This window comes from Pelodiscus sinensis, chromosome 21, assembly GCF_052426305.1.
Source record: "Pelodiscus sinensis isolate ZL-2025 chromosome 21, ASM5242630v1, whole genome shotgun sequence".
Classification (NCBI taxonomy): domain Eukaryota; kingdom Metazoa; phylum Chordata; order Testudines; family Trionychidae; genus Pelodiscus; species Pelodiscus sinensis.
This window is the reverse complement of record NC_143072.1, coordinates 4195580-4215678: the sequence shown is the minus strand read 5'-3', so window position 1 is coordinate 4215678 and position 20099 is coordinate 4195580. Positions and strand designations below refer to the sequence as shown.

Genomic DNA, 20099 nt, shown 5'->3' with positions numbered 1-20099 from the left:
AAAGGCAGACCGGCATTGTTTAGAAAGTGGAAGTTAAATCCTAGTGAGGAAAACAGACAGGAGCGTCAACTCTGGAACGAAATGTAAAAATTTAATTCGGAAGGCCAAAAAGGAATTTGAAGGACAGCTGACCAAAGAATCAAAAAGTTATAGCCATTTTTTAAGTACATCAGAAGCAGGAAGCCTGTTAAACAACCAGTGGGGGCCACTGGACGATCGAGATGCTAAAGGAACACTCCAGGATGATAAGGTCATTTGGAGAAATTAAATGAATTCTTTGCATCTGTCTTCTCAGCTGAGGATATGAATAGAACTCCTGAACCTGAGCCATTTTTTTAAGTGACAAATCTGAGGAACTGTTCCAGACTGAGGGGTCATTAGCGCCGGTTTTGGAACACATTGATCAATTAAACAGTAATACGTTTCCAGTCCCTGGTGGCATTCACCCAAGGGTCCTGCAGGAGCTCAAATGTGAAACTGCAGAACTGTTAACTGTAGTCATTTAAATGAGTTTCTATACCAACTGACCGGACGATCGCTAATGTGACTCCAATTTTGAAAAAGGGCTCTCGCGGTGCTCTCAAGATTGAAAGTTCCCCAAATAATCCTGGCTTTGTAATACAATCTGACTTGTGCCGGGCTAAGGGTGGAGAATGAGCCATCCCAGTAAGATTTGCAGGTATGGAAGTGCAGAAATGAAGAGCTGGAGCCAAGCACAAATAAAATCATCTTTCCACGTAGGTAGCAATCATTTTAATTAAACCCCTGCAGTTAGCGATACTAGATTCCCAAGTGTCAGCTGATTCACCATGGGCTGCATGAGTCAGGGAGATTGAATTTTCACTAATCCTCTAACGCTCAGAGCTCATCCTTGTGCTTTATTGTAGGAATCACTGAAGGATGGCATCTGCTAGTCTTGCCAGCCCACTCTCTTACCGAAGTATTCAATTTGACTGCACACCCCAGGATTTGGATTTTCAAAACCAAGTTGGTGGTGGTGTATCGTCTTCAGGGTGAATAAATGAACCCCTGTACAGTCTGGCTTTGAGCCCTGTTGTGCTCGGAGCTGTACATGGACTAGAAGGAACCGTTTTCCTGCCCTGAAGAGTTTTCACTCTATTTTAAGCCAAAGATGAACGCACAGCTGGATTTGTCAAGTAAATGACTCTTGCTAATCAATGCAAATCAGGTAGGTTATTTTTGGTTCTTCTAATTTAAGATGCTCCCTATGTGCCTTCACTGCCCCTACTGCAGGTGTATTTATGGCTGTCTAATTTGCTATTTCCAAGGACAAAGTGGTGCAGCAATTCCTGCCTTTGTACAACTCCTCAGCTCCCTGCTGTGGGACTAGATTGTTAATTATACTGCCAACTGTGTTCCTAAACAGACTTAATCCATCAGTCATTGGGAGGAAGGGGGATGTAAACTTTGCAACACCTGGGTTCCTCTGACAGGTAAAAATCTTTCCTCTGTTGGTATCCTCTTAGCCAACGTTTTTTTAAAAGGTTGATCCTGCATGGATAATAGAAGGCAATTGAAAATCAGCCATCTTAGTTACTGAGTGGAAGATTGAAGGAAAACAAGGAATCCACTGCAGATGTGTTGATAACATAACCTCAATAGGATGCGAGATTTGCAGCAGGATATAATGCCTGACACCCCTGGAACTTGTACCATGGCCTGGAACTTGTGCTGTTGAGGGAGGTGCTGGATTTGCTGGTAGGTGGCACCTGAGCAGCATGCAGAGAGGGGATTGTGTGTGCACAAACCAAGTGTGCCATGTTTCAATTCAGCAAGATGCTAGGCAGGGGTGCTGTCAGTCTCCACGGCTCCCAGGCAGGGTGGAGAGGCCAGCTCTGCATTAGCAGCAGGTTGGGACCTCAGGCGGGAGGGGCAGGGCTGAGCCAGTCAGCCCTCTGTGCCACCCGGAGTGCACCACACCACGCCAACCCAGCCCTTTGAGTGGCCAGGAGCATGTGGTGTGACGCCCCTGCAGCGATTTAAAGGGGAAAGTAGGGTCCCCTTTGAATCTCCAGGCCCCAGGGCAACTGCCCTCTTCCCTCCCCCATCGGCAGGCCTGATTCTAGGAACGAAATTCACCTTCTATCCAAAAACTCATCTGTGCCATCAACTAATACTGCCCTCGCGAGAATCGGCAGAGATGATGCCAAGAGGCCTACAGGAGAGAGTGCGTTTACCAATGTCCCACGTGTCTGCAGCAAGAGGATTTCTCTTTCCAGTTAATTTTGTTTTGTTCTGCACCTTTGACTCATTCGCCTGGCAATGCCCTGTAGCGGAGGGGAGAACTCCTTGCCTTGTTCAGATTGAACCCATAGCTGCCACCGGATTCCATGACTCAGCTGTTCATGCTAGTCTCAAAGAGACTCACTGGCTTTGACAGATGCACCTCTGAAAACTAGAGGGGAGGCCAGGTTGTCTAGAGCAGTGTTTCTCAACCAGTGGAACGAGTACCCGTAGGGCTACTCGAGAGAAGTCTGGGGGGTATGTCAACACAACTGACCTTTGGAGAAAACTGAGTTTTTGTTTTAAGTTTACAGCGCTTTATTATTTTTGTACTTTTACACTCAAAAATGTCTTTGGCTACGATTAAGTTGTTTAAACATGTATTGCAATGGGAGAAATAAATGTTTGTGTGTCTGAAAACTGTAGGAACCGGGGGTGGTCATGACCATGAGGGTTAGCCAGCAGCTTGGGGACTAAGGGGTTCACTATGTCCCTTACCTAACCAGGTAACAGGCAGCCAATAGAAATGTAGGTAGGAATTTCAAACTGGAACAAAGGAATTTGGGCGTTTTCCCTCCTTTGTCCCGAGCAGTTTCTCTCCAGAGGGGGACAAACAAAATATTCTCTGAGGGGGGCAGACAAAATGTCTCACTCCAAGAAAAGACTCTTTACAGTCTGTAAGTAGGGTAAAGTTTAGATAAATACGTTAGGTTTTAGTGTTTTATGGTTTGGGAATGGGAATCTGATGTCTGTGCATTTAAAAATGGGTTTTCCTCTTCTTTGCAACTAAGCTCTTGGCCCATGGGGGCGGGGGCATGAGTATATTAATTGGTGACTTTTACATCTAGTCACATGCTTGTAACAGGAGTATTGAGGTAATAATAAAAGTTATTTCTCTTTCTTTTTTATTAACCTGATATTGCTTAAGTTTTGTGTCCTGGTTTTACTTTAGGGGCTGAGATTTCCGAAGTGGTCTCTCTGTGGTTTCCTTATCATTACTTGGGTGGTGGCATCAGCTTTTTATCCCCAAAATCTAGGTTTTTAAGATTTTGGGGGGAAGTTTTATACCAAAGCCTGGAAAGGTAAAGTTTTAGGGTACTTTTGTGGGCCCCCACTTCTGCATTTATTGTGCCAGAGTGGGGGGAAAGCCTTGACAGGAGGTACTTATTTTTTTAAAGGGATACTTTATATAAAAAAAAAAAAAAAGTTGAGAAACACAAGAGTCAGGCATTTGCATGACATGGTTCTGTTGCCCACTGAAGAACCCCCACGAGGTCACTTATCTCTGTCCATTGCATCCTACCTCACAAGGGTGTTGTTTGTCAGACTTCTCTACTTCAAGATCCTCCATGGACAGGCGCTATAGATGTGTAAAACAGTGGTGGCCTGCTATTAAGCAAATCCCTGAACTTCTGCCCAGAATCAACAGACATGGACAGGGACTTCAACTCATAGGTCCTGCCTGAATCTTCCTGCAAATCTGAGAGATGTAACTCCTTTGTTTTCCAGTGAATTTATATGGAGTTGGTCTCCTAGGCACGTGTGCCAGCTTTTCAAACTCAGTCAGGAGCAGCCTCAGCACTAACCATGGCCTCAGGTTATCACTTTGAGGAATGCACATTTTAAATGTTTAACCAGACTCCCTCAGTTCAGTCAAGTCGGGGATGTTTTGAGCAACACTTTTTAAAAGATTCCTCCCCACACTTCTTTTGTTTTCTCTGTCTCAGACGAACAAAACTTGCTTGGAAGGGCATTTTAACTAACATCTTTAAAAAAAACAAAAAAACAAGCAGGTTTTACAGAACATGTCTCTGAAATTCTTCGAGGAGAGTTGCAGAAGCACCTGCACTAAAGAATTCACTGTGAAGCTTTTGGGTGCACTGGATCGGATCTGTGTATGTAAATTTAATGGGAGAGGTGCTGCAAGAGCAGCTCACCCAGCATACGGAGCAGTCATAAGAGTGGCATTGAGCCATTCCCATGTAGAGGCACTGCCTAGTTGTTATTTTGTTGTTTATATCTTTGTGTTTAGAGTAACAGCTACATTAACACTATGCAATGTGCTATGCAAACTCATGGTAAGAAACCGTGCATGCACCAAAGTGCATCTACTGCCGGTAGACAAAGCCTCAGAGAAAAGTAATATGGTATTTCCCATGATGGAATTGGGAAATGGAGGCATGGAGCAATTAAGTGACGTGCCCAAGGTCATACATAGAGTATGTGGCAGAGCCAAGAGTTGACTCCAACACTCCTTCATCCCAGTGCAGTGTTTTAACCACAAGACCACTGGCCCTCACTACCACAAGGCCATTAAATGCCTAATGATGAGGATGTCAGTTTGGCTAAACAATGATTTAAGTGGCGTAGACACCTGTTCGCTAAGGGTGAGTCTTAAACCATCAATCCATGTCACACAGGCCAATGCACCAGAATTGGAAGGAAACAGCTCTCATTCCCCTAGACCAGTGTTTCTCAAAGTGTGTCGCGAGCCTGCACTGAGACCTGCTAACAGGCCGTTCTGGTCTGCTTAGCTACCAGCTCCACAGCCATTTGCAGCTGTGGTTCGCCGTTTGCATCCAAAGGGAGCCGTGGGACATAGCGACCCAGGCCATGCTGCTTCCCACGGCTCTCCTCGGCTGCAAACAATGACCCGGAGCCAATGGAAGCCTCGAGGCTCTGTGGTTGTGGAGCCGGTAAGTAAACAAACAGGAGCAGCCCGTTCGTAGCTTTGAGAAAAATTGCTGTAGACCACGTGCTTTTTTTGTGACTGCCCAGCACTTCTGTAATGAAAAAATGGCCAACACCCACATTTCTTAAAGGGGTGTGGGTTTTTTGGGGGTTTTTTTGTGCTCAACAACTTTTCCCCTGGAATACCGGCATTTTTTTTTAAATAAAAAAAGCACTGGGTAGACCCCTAGGTAGCAACCTGAACCTAACATGAGCTATCATCCCTGTGAGCCATCCAAGTGTGTACAAGTCCGATCTCACTGATTCAAAGCCAATGCAAAACTGCAGCCAAGGGGCAATGAAGAGGAAATGGCAGGGCTTCGCCCTTTCCCCCCGAGGAAAGGCTCCACTCATGCTGGAACACTGGGGTTTGTTTGCACTGTCTCCTCTCCACCTCCATGGCCATGTTAGCCAGAAACACCACAGAAGCTTTCAGAATATTTAGATTCCTCTTCTCTCTTTCCCAGGCACACGTTAAACCCAGGAGAAGTCCCCGCTGCATCTTCACTGTCAAATTCAGTGTCTTAAGTTGTTTTACAAAGATGAATCAGGGTTTATCCTGAGGGTATAGTATTAGGAAAAATTGCTCTCCACAAAGTGAGTGCAGGGCTTAATTCAGCTGTTTACCACAGCTCTGTAAATGACCTGACATTGACATTTATATAGAGCTATATTCTCTGTTGTGTTACCCCTTGAGCTTAGTAGCTACTGTTCCATTCATAATTAGTGTTTGTTTTGTTTTTATAGACCGCTGCCTTACGTAATGGACACATTGGGCTTTAGCCAGCCTGTGTGCTCAGATGATAGGAAATAATAGCTGCTTTTCCACCACTGACTGGCAGATCTGTATCCAGATAACGATAAACGACATGTTCTTGTGTGAACTCCTCTCGTGCTGATGGCTTTCTCAAAGCTCCAGTGGAGAGCGACACCACAGCAGGGAGGGAAACTGGACTCACCCAAGCAGGGGACTGGCAGTTTCTTCGAAGCCTGGCCACATACACCCTGCTGACAGAGGAACCCAGTAACAGGCTTGCCCCTGTCTTTTTTGTCGGGGGGGGGGGGGGGGGGGAGGGCTGCTGACCCACAGAAAAATCAGTCAGGGGCTGAACACAAGTGAGAAGCCAAAAAAAAACCCAAACCAACCTCCAAACCCTCATTGACGCGGCCCCCTGAGAAGCAGAAAGACATTCCCCACATTCCCCTCGCACACCAGAGCCTAGTAGGCCCAGTCTAGCAGATTTTGTGTGCTCCAGTCCCTCAGTAGGTACGGGCTCCCCAATGCTAGGAGGGGAGCCCTGAGCCTTGGAGGCCAGATCGAGGTAAGCCAGGGGCTGTACCAAGCCCCCAAGCCTGAGGTTCCTCACCTGCTTACCTCTAGTGCTACTCTCCTGGTGGCCTTTGTCAGGTGATTTATGCTTGTGTTTTTTGCATAGCTTCACATCAAAGAGTTTTTCTGAGGTGAAATATTATGGCACTTGGAAGGCAACAGCTCATAACCGAGACAATGGCTGGAATGGGTGAGAAGTGCTGTAGTATCCAGATCCTGAAGTGATCTTGGTAACCAAGTTAGTTGAACAAGAAAAGCGTTTTTCCCTGCAGCCTGGCCACGTCTCATGAAACAAACACTAGTCCCATGGCCTGTGATGAGCCTGCAGCTATGACCTCACTCACATCTCTCCAAAGTACCCAGCACTTGGCCTGTGGTTTGGCGTAGGGTTGCCGGTTTTGAACCAGACAGTCCAGTATTTGCGCTTTCTATTCAGGAAACAAATTGAGACAATATAAACGTCCGGTATTTTCTAAATAAGATGTCATGTAGATTGTGATGTACTGTCAAGTGTGTCCGGTATTTTTGTTGAAACCATCTGGCAACCCTAGTTTGGCGAGAGATGTGCAAGGACACGTAAGCCTGTGAGATTCGTGTGGAACTGTTCTTGTCAGGGTGACATTGCACTGAATGTTCCGGAAAGGCACATTCTGAGGCGAGTTGGGAAGGCGAAGATGCTCCCCTTGGCCTAACGGCTTTCTTGCTTCTTTCACCCTTTATTTCTCTAAGCAAGGTTTGATCAAGTCAGAGCAAAGGCGGGAGCTGGCTGAGTAACCCGTCACACAATACATTTAACCGTGGGAGATGCTGCCCTTTTCCAGAGCAGGGCCTCGAGGAGTAGGCTCGCTCTCATGCTAGTAGTTTTGTCACACACGCAGGAGCGGGCTGGGAGGCAGCCTAAACCCATTGTCTTGCTTTTGTTTTTTAAGTCAATAGCACTGATGGGTTAACACTACTTTAATACGGTTTCTGGATCTGTACAGCTCCACTCAAGCCAGCACAGCCTTCTTCATGGAAAAACTGTGCCTCTCAACATATTCGAGCATTTTTTGAAAAAGTTAACCTAAAAGGCTACGTCTATTCTACGAGTTTTCTTGGCAAAAAATATGCTAATGAGGGACTCATTTGCATATTTTCTGCAGATCCATTTTTTGCACATGGATCTTGTGGGGAAAATGTTTTTTTGCGCAAAAAGAAAATGTTCGCACTGCTTGTTTTTGCACATAAACCTTAACAACAACAAAAACCAAACAGATCAGCAGAAAATATGCAAATGAGTCCCTCATTAGTATATTTTTGGCAAAGAAAACGCATAGTATAGACGTAGCCAAAGACTATAGATGCATTTACCTGTAGTTTCCAAAACCTTTCACTATTGTGAAGGATTGTTAAAGAAGATAAATAACACCACGAGTTACAGGCAAAGTCTTTTTCAGGAGAGTGAGTGCACTGCTGTAATCTAGTATGTAAGGACCTGTGGGAATTTATTAAAATGCCCATTGACTTGCAAAAGGAGCTGAGCACCTAATTAATGTAAGCTTCTTTGAACTCCCAGATGAATATATCTTGATTGCCTGATGCTTCATTACCATTTAAGAATGGTGATGCCATGTTTTCCTATCAAGGTGATAGGAAACGTTAATTCAATATCGCAGTAACCTTCTGCAAAGTTCTCAACTGTTCTTTCTGCAAGCGCTCTATGGTGCTTGGACACACTAGAGCATGAGTTCCCAAACTGGAGGGGCATGAAACAACCCAGCCCCTCCCAGAAGTTTTGCCGCTATTTTTGTCTTTTGGCCCCGTTAAGTTGTTGTTTTTTCCTCAACAAATTTTGCTGCTATTTTGGGTGGAGGAGGGGAGAGTGGGGGGAGAAGGGTATGATGGTTTCTCAAAAATCAAAAAGGGGGCATGATACTGAAAAGTTTGGGAACCACTGCTCTAGAGTTAGGTTTTTCCCATTTTGTCAACTGGGTGCTGACAGTCCCTCTATCATGCCACTCCATACAGTCGCATTGTCAGTCTATAGCTTCCTCTTGTGGGAGTGCTATTTTGCTCTGCATGTGCACAATTCCTAGCCCATGACTGGTAATCCAAGGTACTATTACGTTACAATAGAGTATTAATGGTCCACGCTCACCTATAGGCTATGAGCTATCGTCTACAGTTGCTGCTACTAATAGCGTTCTGGTTATTGTCCATTCAAACCTTTCCCAGTAATGTCTTGTTCTCAGATTTGCACTTCAGCTGGAGATGGCAGAATCTGTTGTTCTTCGCGTTTGCCAGCTGGGCCACTTTTGGTTGGATGTCTTTGAAGGAGCAGAATGTGGTGAGTTATCCCTAGTGGAGGGGCTTTCTGAAATATTAGCCATTTTTTCCTTGCTGCTGGGCTGTTTACCCACAAAACGGAGAGGCTGATACTGTTGGCTAACCAATTGCAGAGCAGACCTTTGAAGGTGCTGCAGCTGGGAATGCCAACCAACCCTGGCTCAGCCCCACTGCCTGAACAGACAGCTTTGGAGGCAATGTCCAAAGCAAATATGCTGAATGCTAGCAGATGTGGAATCTTAGGGTCGTGTGGCATCAAAACCAATGAGCAATCATCATCCCTATAAAACTTGGAGCTGGAGAGTGCAGCTTAGAGGTGGGTAAGAGCTGGCTGGATAGATGCATGGTTGTATGAGGGTTTACCTGACGGGATACATTGTGTGTAGGAGAGAGACAGGAACAGCCATCTGCAGCAGGGACTGCTGTGCTCACTGCACAGCTTGGAAGGAATTCAGGCAATGTCGTGCCCAATGTAGTCTAGGGCTCTAGCATGTCCAGAGGTACAAAGGCTGTGTCGTTTGCTACCCCCAGGCCTTGGCCATGTGCTTATACCCTCACTCCTGAGCTAACCCTTCCCAAATCCACCCTGTTCTGGTACATTTGTGACTCCACTGGCATCCTATGAGGACTGAGATTTCCAAAAACAGGAGCCTCACTAGATGGTGAGACTTCCAAAAGGGTTTAGCACCTCAATTCCACTCCGCCCATCCCCTGGGGGAAGAGGGCAGAGGCAGAGCACAGATGGTACCAAAATTGGCAGTTCTGGGTAGAGCTGCATGTTGGAGCCTGGGGAAAAGGCAGCATTCAGGGAGCTGTGTAGAGGAGTTAGGGATTAAGGATGAGCACAGTTATCCTTAGGAGTCTATTGTCTCAGTGTCCTTGCGCTCCCCCATCTATGTTCTGCTGTTATCTGTCTTATGCTAATAGCTTGTCTACACAGGGGGACACAACAAAATTAATCCACATTAACTAGAGGTGTGAATTAAAAGTGGATTACTTTGAACAGTGTTTATAAAAAAGTTGAGAAAGTACTCCTTTTTTTAAAAAAATTATAAGTACCCCCAGAACCTACAGTTTTCAGATGTGCAAAAAATGTTTCTACCATTGCAACACATTTGTTATAACAACTTAATCACACGCAGGCGGGCAAAGAAATTTTTGGGTGTAAAAAGTACAAAAATAATAGAACAAACACAAATTCAGTTTCCTCCAAATTTCAGTTGTGTTGATGTACCTCCCAGACTTCTCTCGAGTACCCCTAAGAGTATTCATACCATTGGTTTAGAAACACTGACTTAGAGCACACTAAGCCCTTGTGTGGATGTATATTCATAATTTCAGGGGGCTTAATTTGGTCTGGTCCAATTCACTCTGGAAGTGAATTAAAGGTATTTTAATTCAGAATAAGAGCATCCAGGCAGCAGTTTTGTGAAGTTTAATCTACATTAAAATTGCATTTAGAGTAACTTTGAGTGCTCCCCAAAAAGAGAAGAGCTTAATCTGTAATTCCTTTGGGGGACAAGGCTCACCTTTTTGTTCTGTTGTCCAGGACCAAGTGCAGTGAAGTCCTGTGCATGAATGGAGAACCTATGTCCTATCCTAATACAAACAATAATAATGCTCAATGCTAATAGATACTGGAAACCTGATAGGAGACCCTCACTTAATGAATCTGCTGAAGTACATCAAATGAGAGAAATACTAGACGAGGCAGAAAATGATTGAGTTCAGCTCTGGGTATGGTGACAGTTAGCATCTCCAGTATCATTCATTAATAAACTCCTGCTGCTGTGCTGCAAGGGTTATTTGGAGTTCAGGAAACACACCACTAAAGCAGGAACAAGCAGTTCCTCCACAGCATAGCCCTCTGGAAGTTCAAAAGTTAAGAGCCATATTTGCATAAGGGAATGTTTTGGGGAGCAAAGTTTTTAAGCTAGCAGACATACCTAAGCAACTGAAGGTGGCAAGAAGGATTGGAGTCGTCCGGAATTAGTGGTTCTCATCCTCCTTTGATGTTTAAAGATATGGAGAGAGACTCTCAGCTTGTGTAATGTAACCCACCACTTCTGAATGTAAGGGAGTCTGAGCTAGTGAAAGTTATGCGCAGAGGAAGGCCTGGTGGTCTTCAACTAAAAATGAAATCAACTTCATAAAAATCAACAGAATTGATAATGAACAGAACAGGGAATCATCAAGTGATCTTACCCCTGCCCCCCATTCCCAGCCTCCGACAAACAGAGGCTGGAGACACCATTCCCACTTCGAGGGGACAATCATCCCACTAAGGGATATAATAATGTTTTGCTGTCTTAAGTAAGCAATGACAACAGCTAGTACTTTGGAATACAGAGTGAAAGAAATGAGCAAGTCTCTGTGCTGCAGGTACTGATGGTGCCGTGCTTGGCTGTACCAAAGCCACTTGTGGTGCTAGTTGTAATCTCTGCACCGAGCACACCAGTGACCATCACGGGAATCGTGATCAGCACCGGAAGTGCTCGTGGTGTTGAGGCGGCATCCTTGGTGCCCGATGCTGCCCTTATATGCGAGGCAGGCAACTTAAAGCCTGTGGCCTCCGCATGGGTATTCTGTAAACCCGGCCCTGTGGTGGTGCTGGAGACATCCAGTGCATCGTAAGTACTGAGGGGCAAGGCCATGGCTGTTCTCGACACCCATGTTGGTGAATGCTTTTTCGGTGCCATCAGGTTCTGTGGTAATGAGGAGGCTTGCTTTTCAGCAGGCTTCTCTCTACGTGCCTGAGCGGTCGTGGAGCCTTGTCCTGGGTCAGAAGCAGGGCACAGTGGCTTTTCCAGTAATGTAAGTATGAGCCCTAGGTCTCTGTCATGACTGGCTCTTGATTTCAATTGTGTGCAATGGGGGCACTTTTGAGAGACGTGTGCTTCCCCGAAGCAGCGGACACATCGTGAGTGTCTGACACTGGAATGGAATTGTTGCTTGAAGAGCAGCGTTTAAATCCCAGTGAACCGGGCAGAATGCTAAAACTAACCCGTCTGAGGGGAGAAAAGGTTTTATTGTTTAGAACAGGGAAGGAGAACTATTAAGTAGCTGACAGAGATGAAAACATGGTTACTTATCTAACTAAACAGAACAAGGTAAGGAACATGCAGAGCTCCGTTTCTGGCAGAAGACAGAGAAGGAATGGGTGGGGGGAAGGGGAGAGAAAGGAGCTGGCACATGCACGATGCCAACACACAGAGTGTGTGGCTTGGGATCTGTGCCTGCACGGCTCCAGCGACACTGCTCTGCAGACTCCGATCCATGGCAGGAGGGCGCGCCGCTACCTGATGTGAAGCACCCACAGGGACATCTTGCAAAGAAGAACTTTGAGTTTTTGGCTAACTGTTCTTCAAATACCTTTTTGCCCTTCCTTATTATATTACTTCATTTGACAGCGTTTATACTCCTGTATATTTTCCTCCCCAGGATTTAACTTCCACTTTTTAAATGATGCCTTTTTCTCTCTCATTTCTTTCACTTGGTTGTTAAACCACACAGGCACTTTTTTGGTTCTCTTATTCTGTTTTTTAAATTTGGGATATACATTTGAGCCTCTATTATGGTGTCTTTGAAAAGTTTCCATGCAGCTTGCAGGGATTTTACTTTTGGCATTGTACCTTTGAATTTCTGTTTAACTAATCTCATTTTTGTGTAATTCCCCTTTCTGAAATTTAAATGCCACAGAGTTGGGCTGCTGTGGTGTTTTTCCCACCACAAAGATGTCAAATTATATTATGGCCACTATTTCCAAACTGTCCTGCTAAATTCTCCTCTTGGGCCAGATCCTGTACTCCACTGAGGACTAAATCAAGAACTATTGCTCCTCCTGTGGATTCCAGAACCAGCTGCTCCAAGAAGCAGTCATTTAAGGCATCCAGAAACTTTATCTCTGTATCTCATCTTGAGGCGATGTGTACCCAGCCAATAGGGGGATACTGTGTCCCATTGATCTTCATTCCATCACATTTCTGTGATGCCTATTATATCAATATCTTCATTCACTGACACTCCAGTTCACCCATCTTACTATTTAGCATTTGTATATAAACCCTTTAAAAACTTGTCACTATTTAGCTGTCTGCCATTTCCTGGTGTGATCAATGGAAGAATTCTTCCACCACAAAGGTAGATTAATTACATCAATGGAAAAACCTCCTGTCAGTCAAGGAAGCATCAGCACTACAGCAGTACAACTGTAGCACATACCTAAGCTGCTGTACTGTTAGTCATACCTAAAGGTCACTGCTTATTTAACATTCACCTTCCTCCCACTCCTCAGCATATAAATCACACCGAGGGGGACGCTCACACCGATCTGCAGGTAGAACCGAAGGAATTTGCTTTTTTAAGTCCAATGGTGGAGCACTAACACTTTGGAGGAATGGAACCCTCTGTGTACAATGGAGCAAGACTGGGCTCCATCTTCATCCATTCACAGGGAGGTGAAATGCTGCATAGCTCTGTTTCCAGTGTAATCACAAACGTGGGTCCAACGGTGCAGGACTGATAACAGACACCGAAGAATAGGCTGGCTTAGCATGAATTTATTTCATCCCATAATATAACCTTCCCTTTAGGAAGCATGGCTGGCTATAATATCACACACTGAAAGCGAAAACAGTGATGTATACCCATTTAGATTTCTACCGCCTGTCCAAGTGCGTGCATATAATACTACGGAGGGCAATTTCCTCATGGAGGAAAACACAGTGAAATGGTCATAAAACAGCTCTCCTTCTGCCCTTAATCCTTACACATTAGAGCATTTGTGCCTGTGGGTTTGGCTCCAGGATGGCTGGACTCTTCTCAGCAGCCAATTAAAAATGTTAGACAAGCTCATCTCCAACATTGCTGTGGGAGGAATGGTAGGCTCCTTCCCCAAAATAGCTGGAGGCTCTGTTAGGTTCCAATCATAGCAGAGATTCTTCACACAGTGTGTGCGCACGCAGCGTGCACTCCTGTTCAGTGACGTATTACTGCATTCAGACTTCTCCTTACTGAGAGTGATCGGGGTTCATCTTTCCCATACAATCCCTGGGCTCTCAAAGAACAGCTGAGGCACAGCATGGCTGCTAGATAAATGATTTCACCAGAGTTACCATATGATCAACTCCACAAGCCACATCAACTACCTCACCCGGTATTGTCACCTGGAACAGAAAAAAAAAAGTTTGCTTTCAGGTTCCTTAGGCCATGTGTGCATGCCTCCAGCCCAGCCACGCTGTGTGCTACTTACAAGTTCAAGATATAAAACAACTGAGTGACAGGGTTCAGTGAAGGGAATTGTGAGATTAGACTGAAGAAATGTCAGCTCCAACTGCAGGCAAAATAAGAAACACAGAAATCCCTACAGAATTCATCATCGTGCTGTAAAGCACAGGTCAGGCTCACACATGAGCTGTTAGTGCAGACTAGTATTTTTCCATGGAAACACAAAGCATTTATGGAGTGAGCTGAAAGCTCAAACTCCAACAAGGCTTCAGTTCCACCAGCTTGCTGGGAAATGCAGGGGACTGTGGTCCCTGCCCATCTGTCCTGAAAGCAGCACTTTGTGTGGAAGGGGCACTGACTAGAGCACATGAAGAGGACGTGTTTAAGCACCACACAGGTTGGCATAGCTCATCACCGAGGACAGATAAATAGTTAAAGCCATGGAGATGCCTCCATATATGGAATAGTCTTCACATTTTGTCAGGGTTAAAGGCTGGTTTTTGGAACTGTGAATATAAGCAGGTTAGTTATTCAAGTTATACTGAGGTCTTTCACTTTAAGAACAGCTGAATACTAGAGCTTCAAATATGCAGAGTCCTCAGTGAGAAAGGAAATAGCTGCTAATGGCCAAATATTGCTCTATTGTTATGCTAGGTGGGGGGGGGGGGGGGTCATTGAGCATTCAGGGGGACAGTAGCTAACATTTTAGCTAGTGTCAACTAGCCCCACACTGGGAAGACGAGAAGCTAAGCAGCCCTCAGAGAAGCTGTGCAGAACCTCACTAAATAGGGGGGCAGCTTGGTAGGGCAGCCAATTGGGGGCAGGGAGGGGACATATAAGAAGGGCTGCAGAGCAGTCAGGCTCTGCCTGGAGCATACCTTTAATCAAACAGTGCTGGGCAGGGCGAGGGGAGCTCCAGACTGAGGTCCTGATATGAAGGACAAGAAGGAAGTAGGCAGCAGATGTTGGAGGAAGAGCAGAACCTGGCTGCCAAAGTTAGGGAGCCTGAGTCCTTCCCCCACCTGGTCACTGAGGGGAGACGCTGGCGTACAGATTGCAGCTTGCCACAGAGGCAAGTGGCTGGATTACATACTACAGAACAGTGGCTCTCAAAGTGTGGTCCGTGGACCGACTGTCTTGCAAATGGGCCGCCGGCTCAGGGCTTCCCTTTCCCCTTGCAGCAGGGAGCCTGCACTGGCGCCCCAGCCCTGCGGCCCCCCCACCCATGCGTAGTTGGGAGTGCCAGTGCCAGCTTCCCACTGGCGTGGGAGAGGGGAAGCTCCAAGCTTTGCAGGCTGGATGAGATCATGGGGGTGGGGGGATGTCCCCCCACTGCCACTCTCCCTCCCCCCCGCTGGGGGCAGTGCCTGGAAGCAGCAGTGTGTGCAGAGCCAGGTAAGCACCTGTCATCCCCCTCATGCCCAGACTCCTCCTGCCCAGACCCGCTATGCCCCACACTCTACACTAGCCTGCTCCCCGGCAGTCGTCTCCCAGACAATGAACCCCTTATTTTGGCCATATCCCAGAGACTAGGGGGCCTACAAAATCTACTAGCCCCGAGGCTCCACAAGAGTTAATCTTCCCTTCATTTCCCCCCACACTCCATGGGGCTGGAGCGCAATTAGAGTGAGGTGTCTCAATCAGGGCCACATCAGTGTGGGGTTTTGGTTTTCTGCTTTCACTTGCGTGACCCCTGACTGATTTTTCTGTGGATCAGTGGCCTCTGACCCTAAAAAGGTTCCTCACCCCTGCCATAAAAAAAAAGACAACGTTGGAACCTTTGTATGGTCATAAATTAATATTTAATTTTAACTTTATCAAGTTAGTTTACCCAACTTCATTTTAAATAAAGTACTTAATCTAGTTAATGATCCTGATGAATATTTCCTTAATGTGTCCCCTAAGGTTATAGCTACATTTTTTATGTTCCAGCAGCCTAATATGAATTTACTATTTTAAGGAATTTAGAGATAGCAAATGCATTTTGACATCCTGGGTGGTTGGCATGTGCTCTGCAGAAAGGTTTGTGTTGAGCAGGGTGAGCCGTGGATCAACAAGTTTGAGAACCACTGCTATACAATAATGTGTAGCAAACCTTAATGATCAAAAGTTACAAACACTTTTCCTCACTTAACTGAACTTTTGCAGGAAAGTATCCCGGCTGCTTTAAAAAGTTTTTTCCTTCTCTCGCTTTTCTGTTTTTAATATGTCAAAAACTACGTGCATGCAACGTGATGGCTGACACAGGCAATTAAGTTAGACAATTATGCCATGTGCCTGTGGAAGCTTTGCTATAGAAGCCTAACTCAAGTTGCTTTACACAGGAACACGAGCGTCACAGGCCACTGTCCAACTTGATGCTCCGCAAACACAGGCGTGGGGATTTTTTCTTTAATTTAAACAAGATTTGATCTCACCTTCGTCCACCATGTCTGCTGGATAGGGCTTGACTCTGACACTTGGTACTCAGTTCTTTGGTATACAGTCCACTCAACTAGAGCTCAAGTCTCATCATTCCCCTGGTACTGTATAGACTAACTATAAAAGGTGAGAACATATACTGGAGACAAAATAAAGCTCTGATCTGACTCTTCTGGTCAGAATCTTCAAGGAGGAATGGATAAGATCATCGTGCATTTGAAGTTTTCATGTTATTTTCAAAGCCAAGATCCAAAACCAGGCACTTATCCTACTTGTAGTACCTTTTGATAGAGCATGTTTAACTCTGTCATATTTGTGCTTGAATGTCATGTACTTACCCTCCATGGGAAATATTGGTCTTCCATTCTTCCAATCCCCAAACATCCTCTTATATTCTTGCCCCACACAAACAGCTCTCCTCTGTCTGCAATAAGCAAAAAGCCCAGGTCAGATTGCCTTTAAAAGGGTCTTTACCTATGCAGAAAATAATTTTATGATGGAGGTTGCAAATGTTGTGCTTATCAAGATACAGCCTTCTAGTCAATAGCCAAAGATAATCCAGGACGAGAAAAAAACCCAGGTTCTGTAAGGTTAGTTAAGAGAACACTTGATAAAGAAATATTGTCCAGAGAAGCTTAGGGAAGAGAGGCAAATAAAGTTTTCTGTCTGACTCTCTTCTCCCACAACTGACAGCTCCAGTGCAGGATTCTGTTTGAAAGAACAGCATGACAGAGTCCACTAGCAAATGCTCAAGTCAATGGACGCTCCAGGTCCTCATTTTCAAAAGAAAGGCTCAACATCTGCACACATGTTCTTAGAAACAAAGCAGGAGCTGTGAGGACAGACAGCAGCGATGTGACCATCAAGATGTTTAACTTTAGGCATCAGAGCAACAGCCACAGTGAGCGAGGTAAGCAAAGACAGTGAAATCCAGAACACTCCAGCTGATAAATCTGTACCTTACGAACGGTGTCTTTCAATACGTGTAGAGCAAAAAACTGTATCCAGTACATCTGGGCTGTGTCCAGACTTGGGTTTTTTCAAAAAAAAGTAGCCTTTTTTCAAAAAAACATCACCTGCGTCTAGACTGCAGCCGCGTTCTTTCGAAATTAAATCGAAAGAGCGCGGCTTTTCTTTCGACGGCGGTAAACCTCATTTCACGAGGAAGAACGCCTTTTTTCGAAAGTGCTCTTTCGAAAAAAAGGCGTTCTTGAATGCCAACAGGGCTTTTTAGAAAGAGAGCATCCAGACTCACTCGCTGCTTTCTTTCGAAAAAGTGGCTTGCTTTTTCGAAAGTACTGTTTGCAGTCTAGACGCTCTTTTTCGAAAGAGGCTTTTTCGAAAGATACTTTCGAAAAAGCCTCTTTCGAAAGAGGCTTGCAGTCTAGACATAGCCCTGGAGAGGTCTTGGGTAAAATTTGCCAAGCTACGGTGACTTAGAAGCCTGAATCCCCATTTCAAAAATTACATATACCAGTGAAAGAATTCTAGATAGAAAAGGCCTAGCTATTTCAATTAGGAGCGTGATTTTTTTAAACTGAAATAGTTAGAGGAAGAATCCCATGGGTAGACACAGTTCTACTGGTTGATAGCTATTCCTGTATGAGACCAAAAACACCAGTATAAAGCACCCCATCTCACTTTATGTAGACAAGCACTTATGTCTCACTGAAACTCAAGGGGACTTAAGCTCCAGAGTCCCATTTTCAGACATGGCTTAGGTGCCTTGAAAAATGTTATCCATCCTGGTACAATGACATACTCCGTAAAGCCATACAGTATGTTCTCCTTGTCTGGGGTGTCATTTGAAGGAGACAGGAAGGGCTAGAAAACATTTATCCTATTTGCATACAGCGCAATTCCAAACCAATATTTTATTTCAGCCTAATATCAAAATATTTTACCCATCACTGTAGAGCTGTCATTGAGGTAAGCTTTTATTCTTGGTCCGTAGTAGCTATCCTCTGCAGGCATTTATACTGACCTTTGTGATTTAACAGGTTTTCATTTTCAAACTACAATACTTTCTTCACATACAAGCTTCGTTTATGACAGCAACAGCATTAGGGTAATTAAGAATGTCATGTCTGTATTTGCACTGTGATGCTGTAGTTTTTCTGCTTCAGACACTAGGTTAATTGGCTCAACTTGCACACATTCTCTGTGGAATAAAAACTGAGACTTAAGGTCTCACCTTAAAATAATTTTAAAAATGTGAAAGAATTAACTGTGTTTTAAGATAATTCTTTTGCACTCTAGCAACTCTTATAACCTTTTGATTACAAAAACACACTGTGCAGCATGGTGGTATTGGAATGGAAGTAAATCTGGGCTGTTTGCACATCAGGAAGCAGAGGGAAGGAGGACAGATCTGTTTTACTGAACCCAGATTAAGAATTTATTACAGCAATGTCTATAGAGGCTAGGTTGCCATCTGTCATTGACACAGTCTGACCAAAAGCATAAAAGCCCTTGCACTGTTTCAGCATGGTATTTTTGAGATTCATATTTAAGAAGCCTGTTTTAGAAACAAACCTCTCAGTAAGATTTTTTTAAGGGGTTCAAACTTCACCACTGACCCATGGCCTTGAAACTTACTGTTCAGTGCAGCAAACTGGCTGAGTCCACAGCGAATGCGAGAAACCCGGGTATCTGGACTGAAGTCTGACAAACCAAAGAGTGTGGGTGGGATCATTTCTGGAGTTGCTGTTTCCATCAAGTTTGGTCCTTTCCCAAGAATTCCATATCCCCAGACAAAAACATTTCCTTCTTCTGCATTACAATAAAAAAAATCTGTAAGTACAGTCACTCTTATGAAATTAATACAGCCTCAGAAAGCTAATTAGGACCAAATGGCTATTTTCTTTTTCTTTAGGGTTGGCAAAACACAATGTGTTTCCATTTGGCTCCTTCCTGCATTTGAATTTTCTCTAACTTTGGTATTAAAGCCAATTTTCCTTGGATTATATTTCCTTTGCATTATGAAAACTGAGTGTTTCCAGTTTGTCTCAGATATAATGGGCTTGCAGTGCCCAAGGTATAGCATACAGAGTCACTCAGCATTCCTACCCTCTTAGATTTGCGACTAAGACCTACGATAGTGGGCCTTCAAAAAGAATTCTTCAAGTTCAGTACTTGTGAAAGCTGCCAGATGGACAGAGTGGGAGAATTAAATCATATAGATACAGCTAAGGCAAAAGCAGTGCATACTCCCTGTACAAACATGCCTCAGCCCTGACCTTCAGGAACTTCTTCTAGGGCTAAGTATTTCAATACAAACAACCCATTTAATCCTTAAAATAACAGCTTATAAAGCGTCTGAATGTCAATCATGTCAGACATCTGTAAAAGTCATACCAATAGTATAGCAGCCAGGGTCCTCTCCCACATTATTACATGCAACTGGAGTCTGTAGCAGCAAAAATGCACTCACCATTTACAATAGCATTGCCTGTCCCTCCACATGCAACATCCTTTATCCTCCCAATTTTGAATGGTAAGTGCCTTGGAACATTCACCTAGTGAGAAAAAGCAAACAATTCAGGCCTCAGAGTATGCCTATACGAGCCATTAGAACTGGACATGTGCTGGCATTTTTTACTTGTTTTTGGAAGTTTCTCTTAGGACAATGAGAATATAGACAAGGTATACAGCATGTCAAGTATCAACCCTTCAAGTATATAAAAGGGTGTTACAAAGGGGAGGAGGAAAAATTATTCTCCTTGGCCTCTGATGATAGGATAAGAAGCAATGGGCTTAAATTGCAGCAAGGAAGGTTTAGGTTGGACATTAGGAAAAGCTTCCTGTCAGGGTGGTTAAATGC

At 44.6% G+C, this 20099-nt stretch overlaps 2 protein-coding genes across 5 annotated transcripts in view; one reads left to right on the top strand and one right to left on the bottom strand.

Annotated features, from left to right (window-relative positions):
* CASTOR2 (cytosolic arginine sensor for mTORC1 subunit 2) overlaps window positions 1-20099 on the top strand; it is a 243787-nt gene that overhangs the window by 203944 nt on the left and 19744 nt on the right. For 2 of the 4 annotated variants that reach the window (XR_016347686.1, XR_016347685.1), the window contains exon 9: window positions 16970-17186. Coding sequence is in view for 2 of the 4 variants with exons in the window: in XM_089772241.1 (XP_089628367.1) it covers window positions 16970-17005 (36 nt within the window). In the remaining 2 variants the exon portion in view is untranslated. Of the gene's footprint in view, window positions 1-887; window positions 6023-16969; window positions 17202-20099 lie in introns of those variants that run through there. The other 2 variants (XM_089772241.1, XM_075904290.2) reach the window with 2 other exon arrangements.
* The window catches only part of RCC1L (RCC1 like), a 35734-nt gene continuing 28808 nt past the window's right edge, over window positions 13174-20099 (bottom strand). Inside the window, exons 8-11 of the mRNA XM_089772240.1 lie at window positions 19710-19794; window positions 18875-19048; window positions 16615-16700; window positions 13174-13794 (exon numbers count right to left, since the gene is read on the bottom strand). Of these exons, the coding sequence (XP_089628366.1) occupies window positions 13717-13794; window positions 16615-16700; window positions 18875-19048; window positions 19710-19794 (423 nt within the window). The 3' untranslated portion in view covers window positions 13174-13716. The remainder of the gene's footprint in view (window positions 13795-16614; window positions 16701-18874; window positions 19049-19709; window positions 19795-20099) is intronic.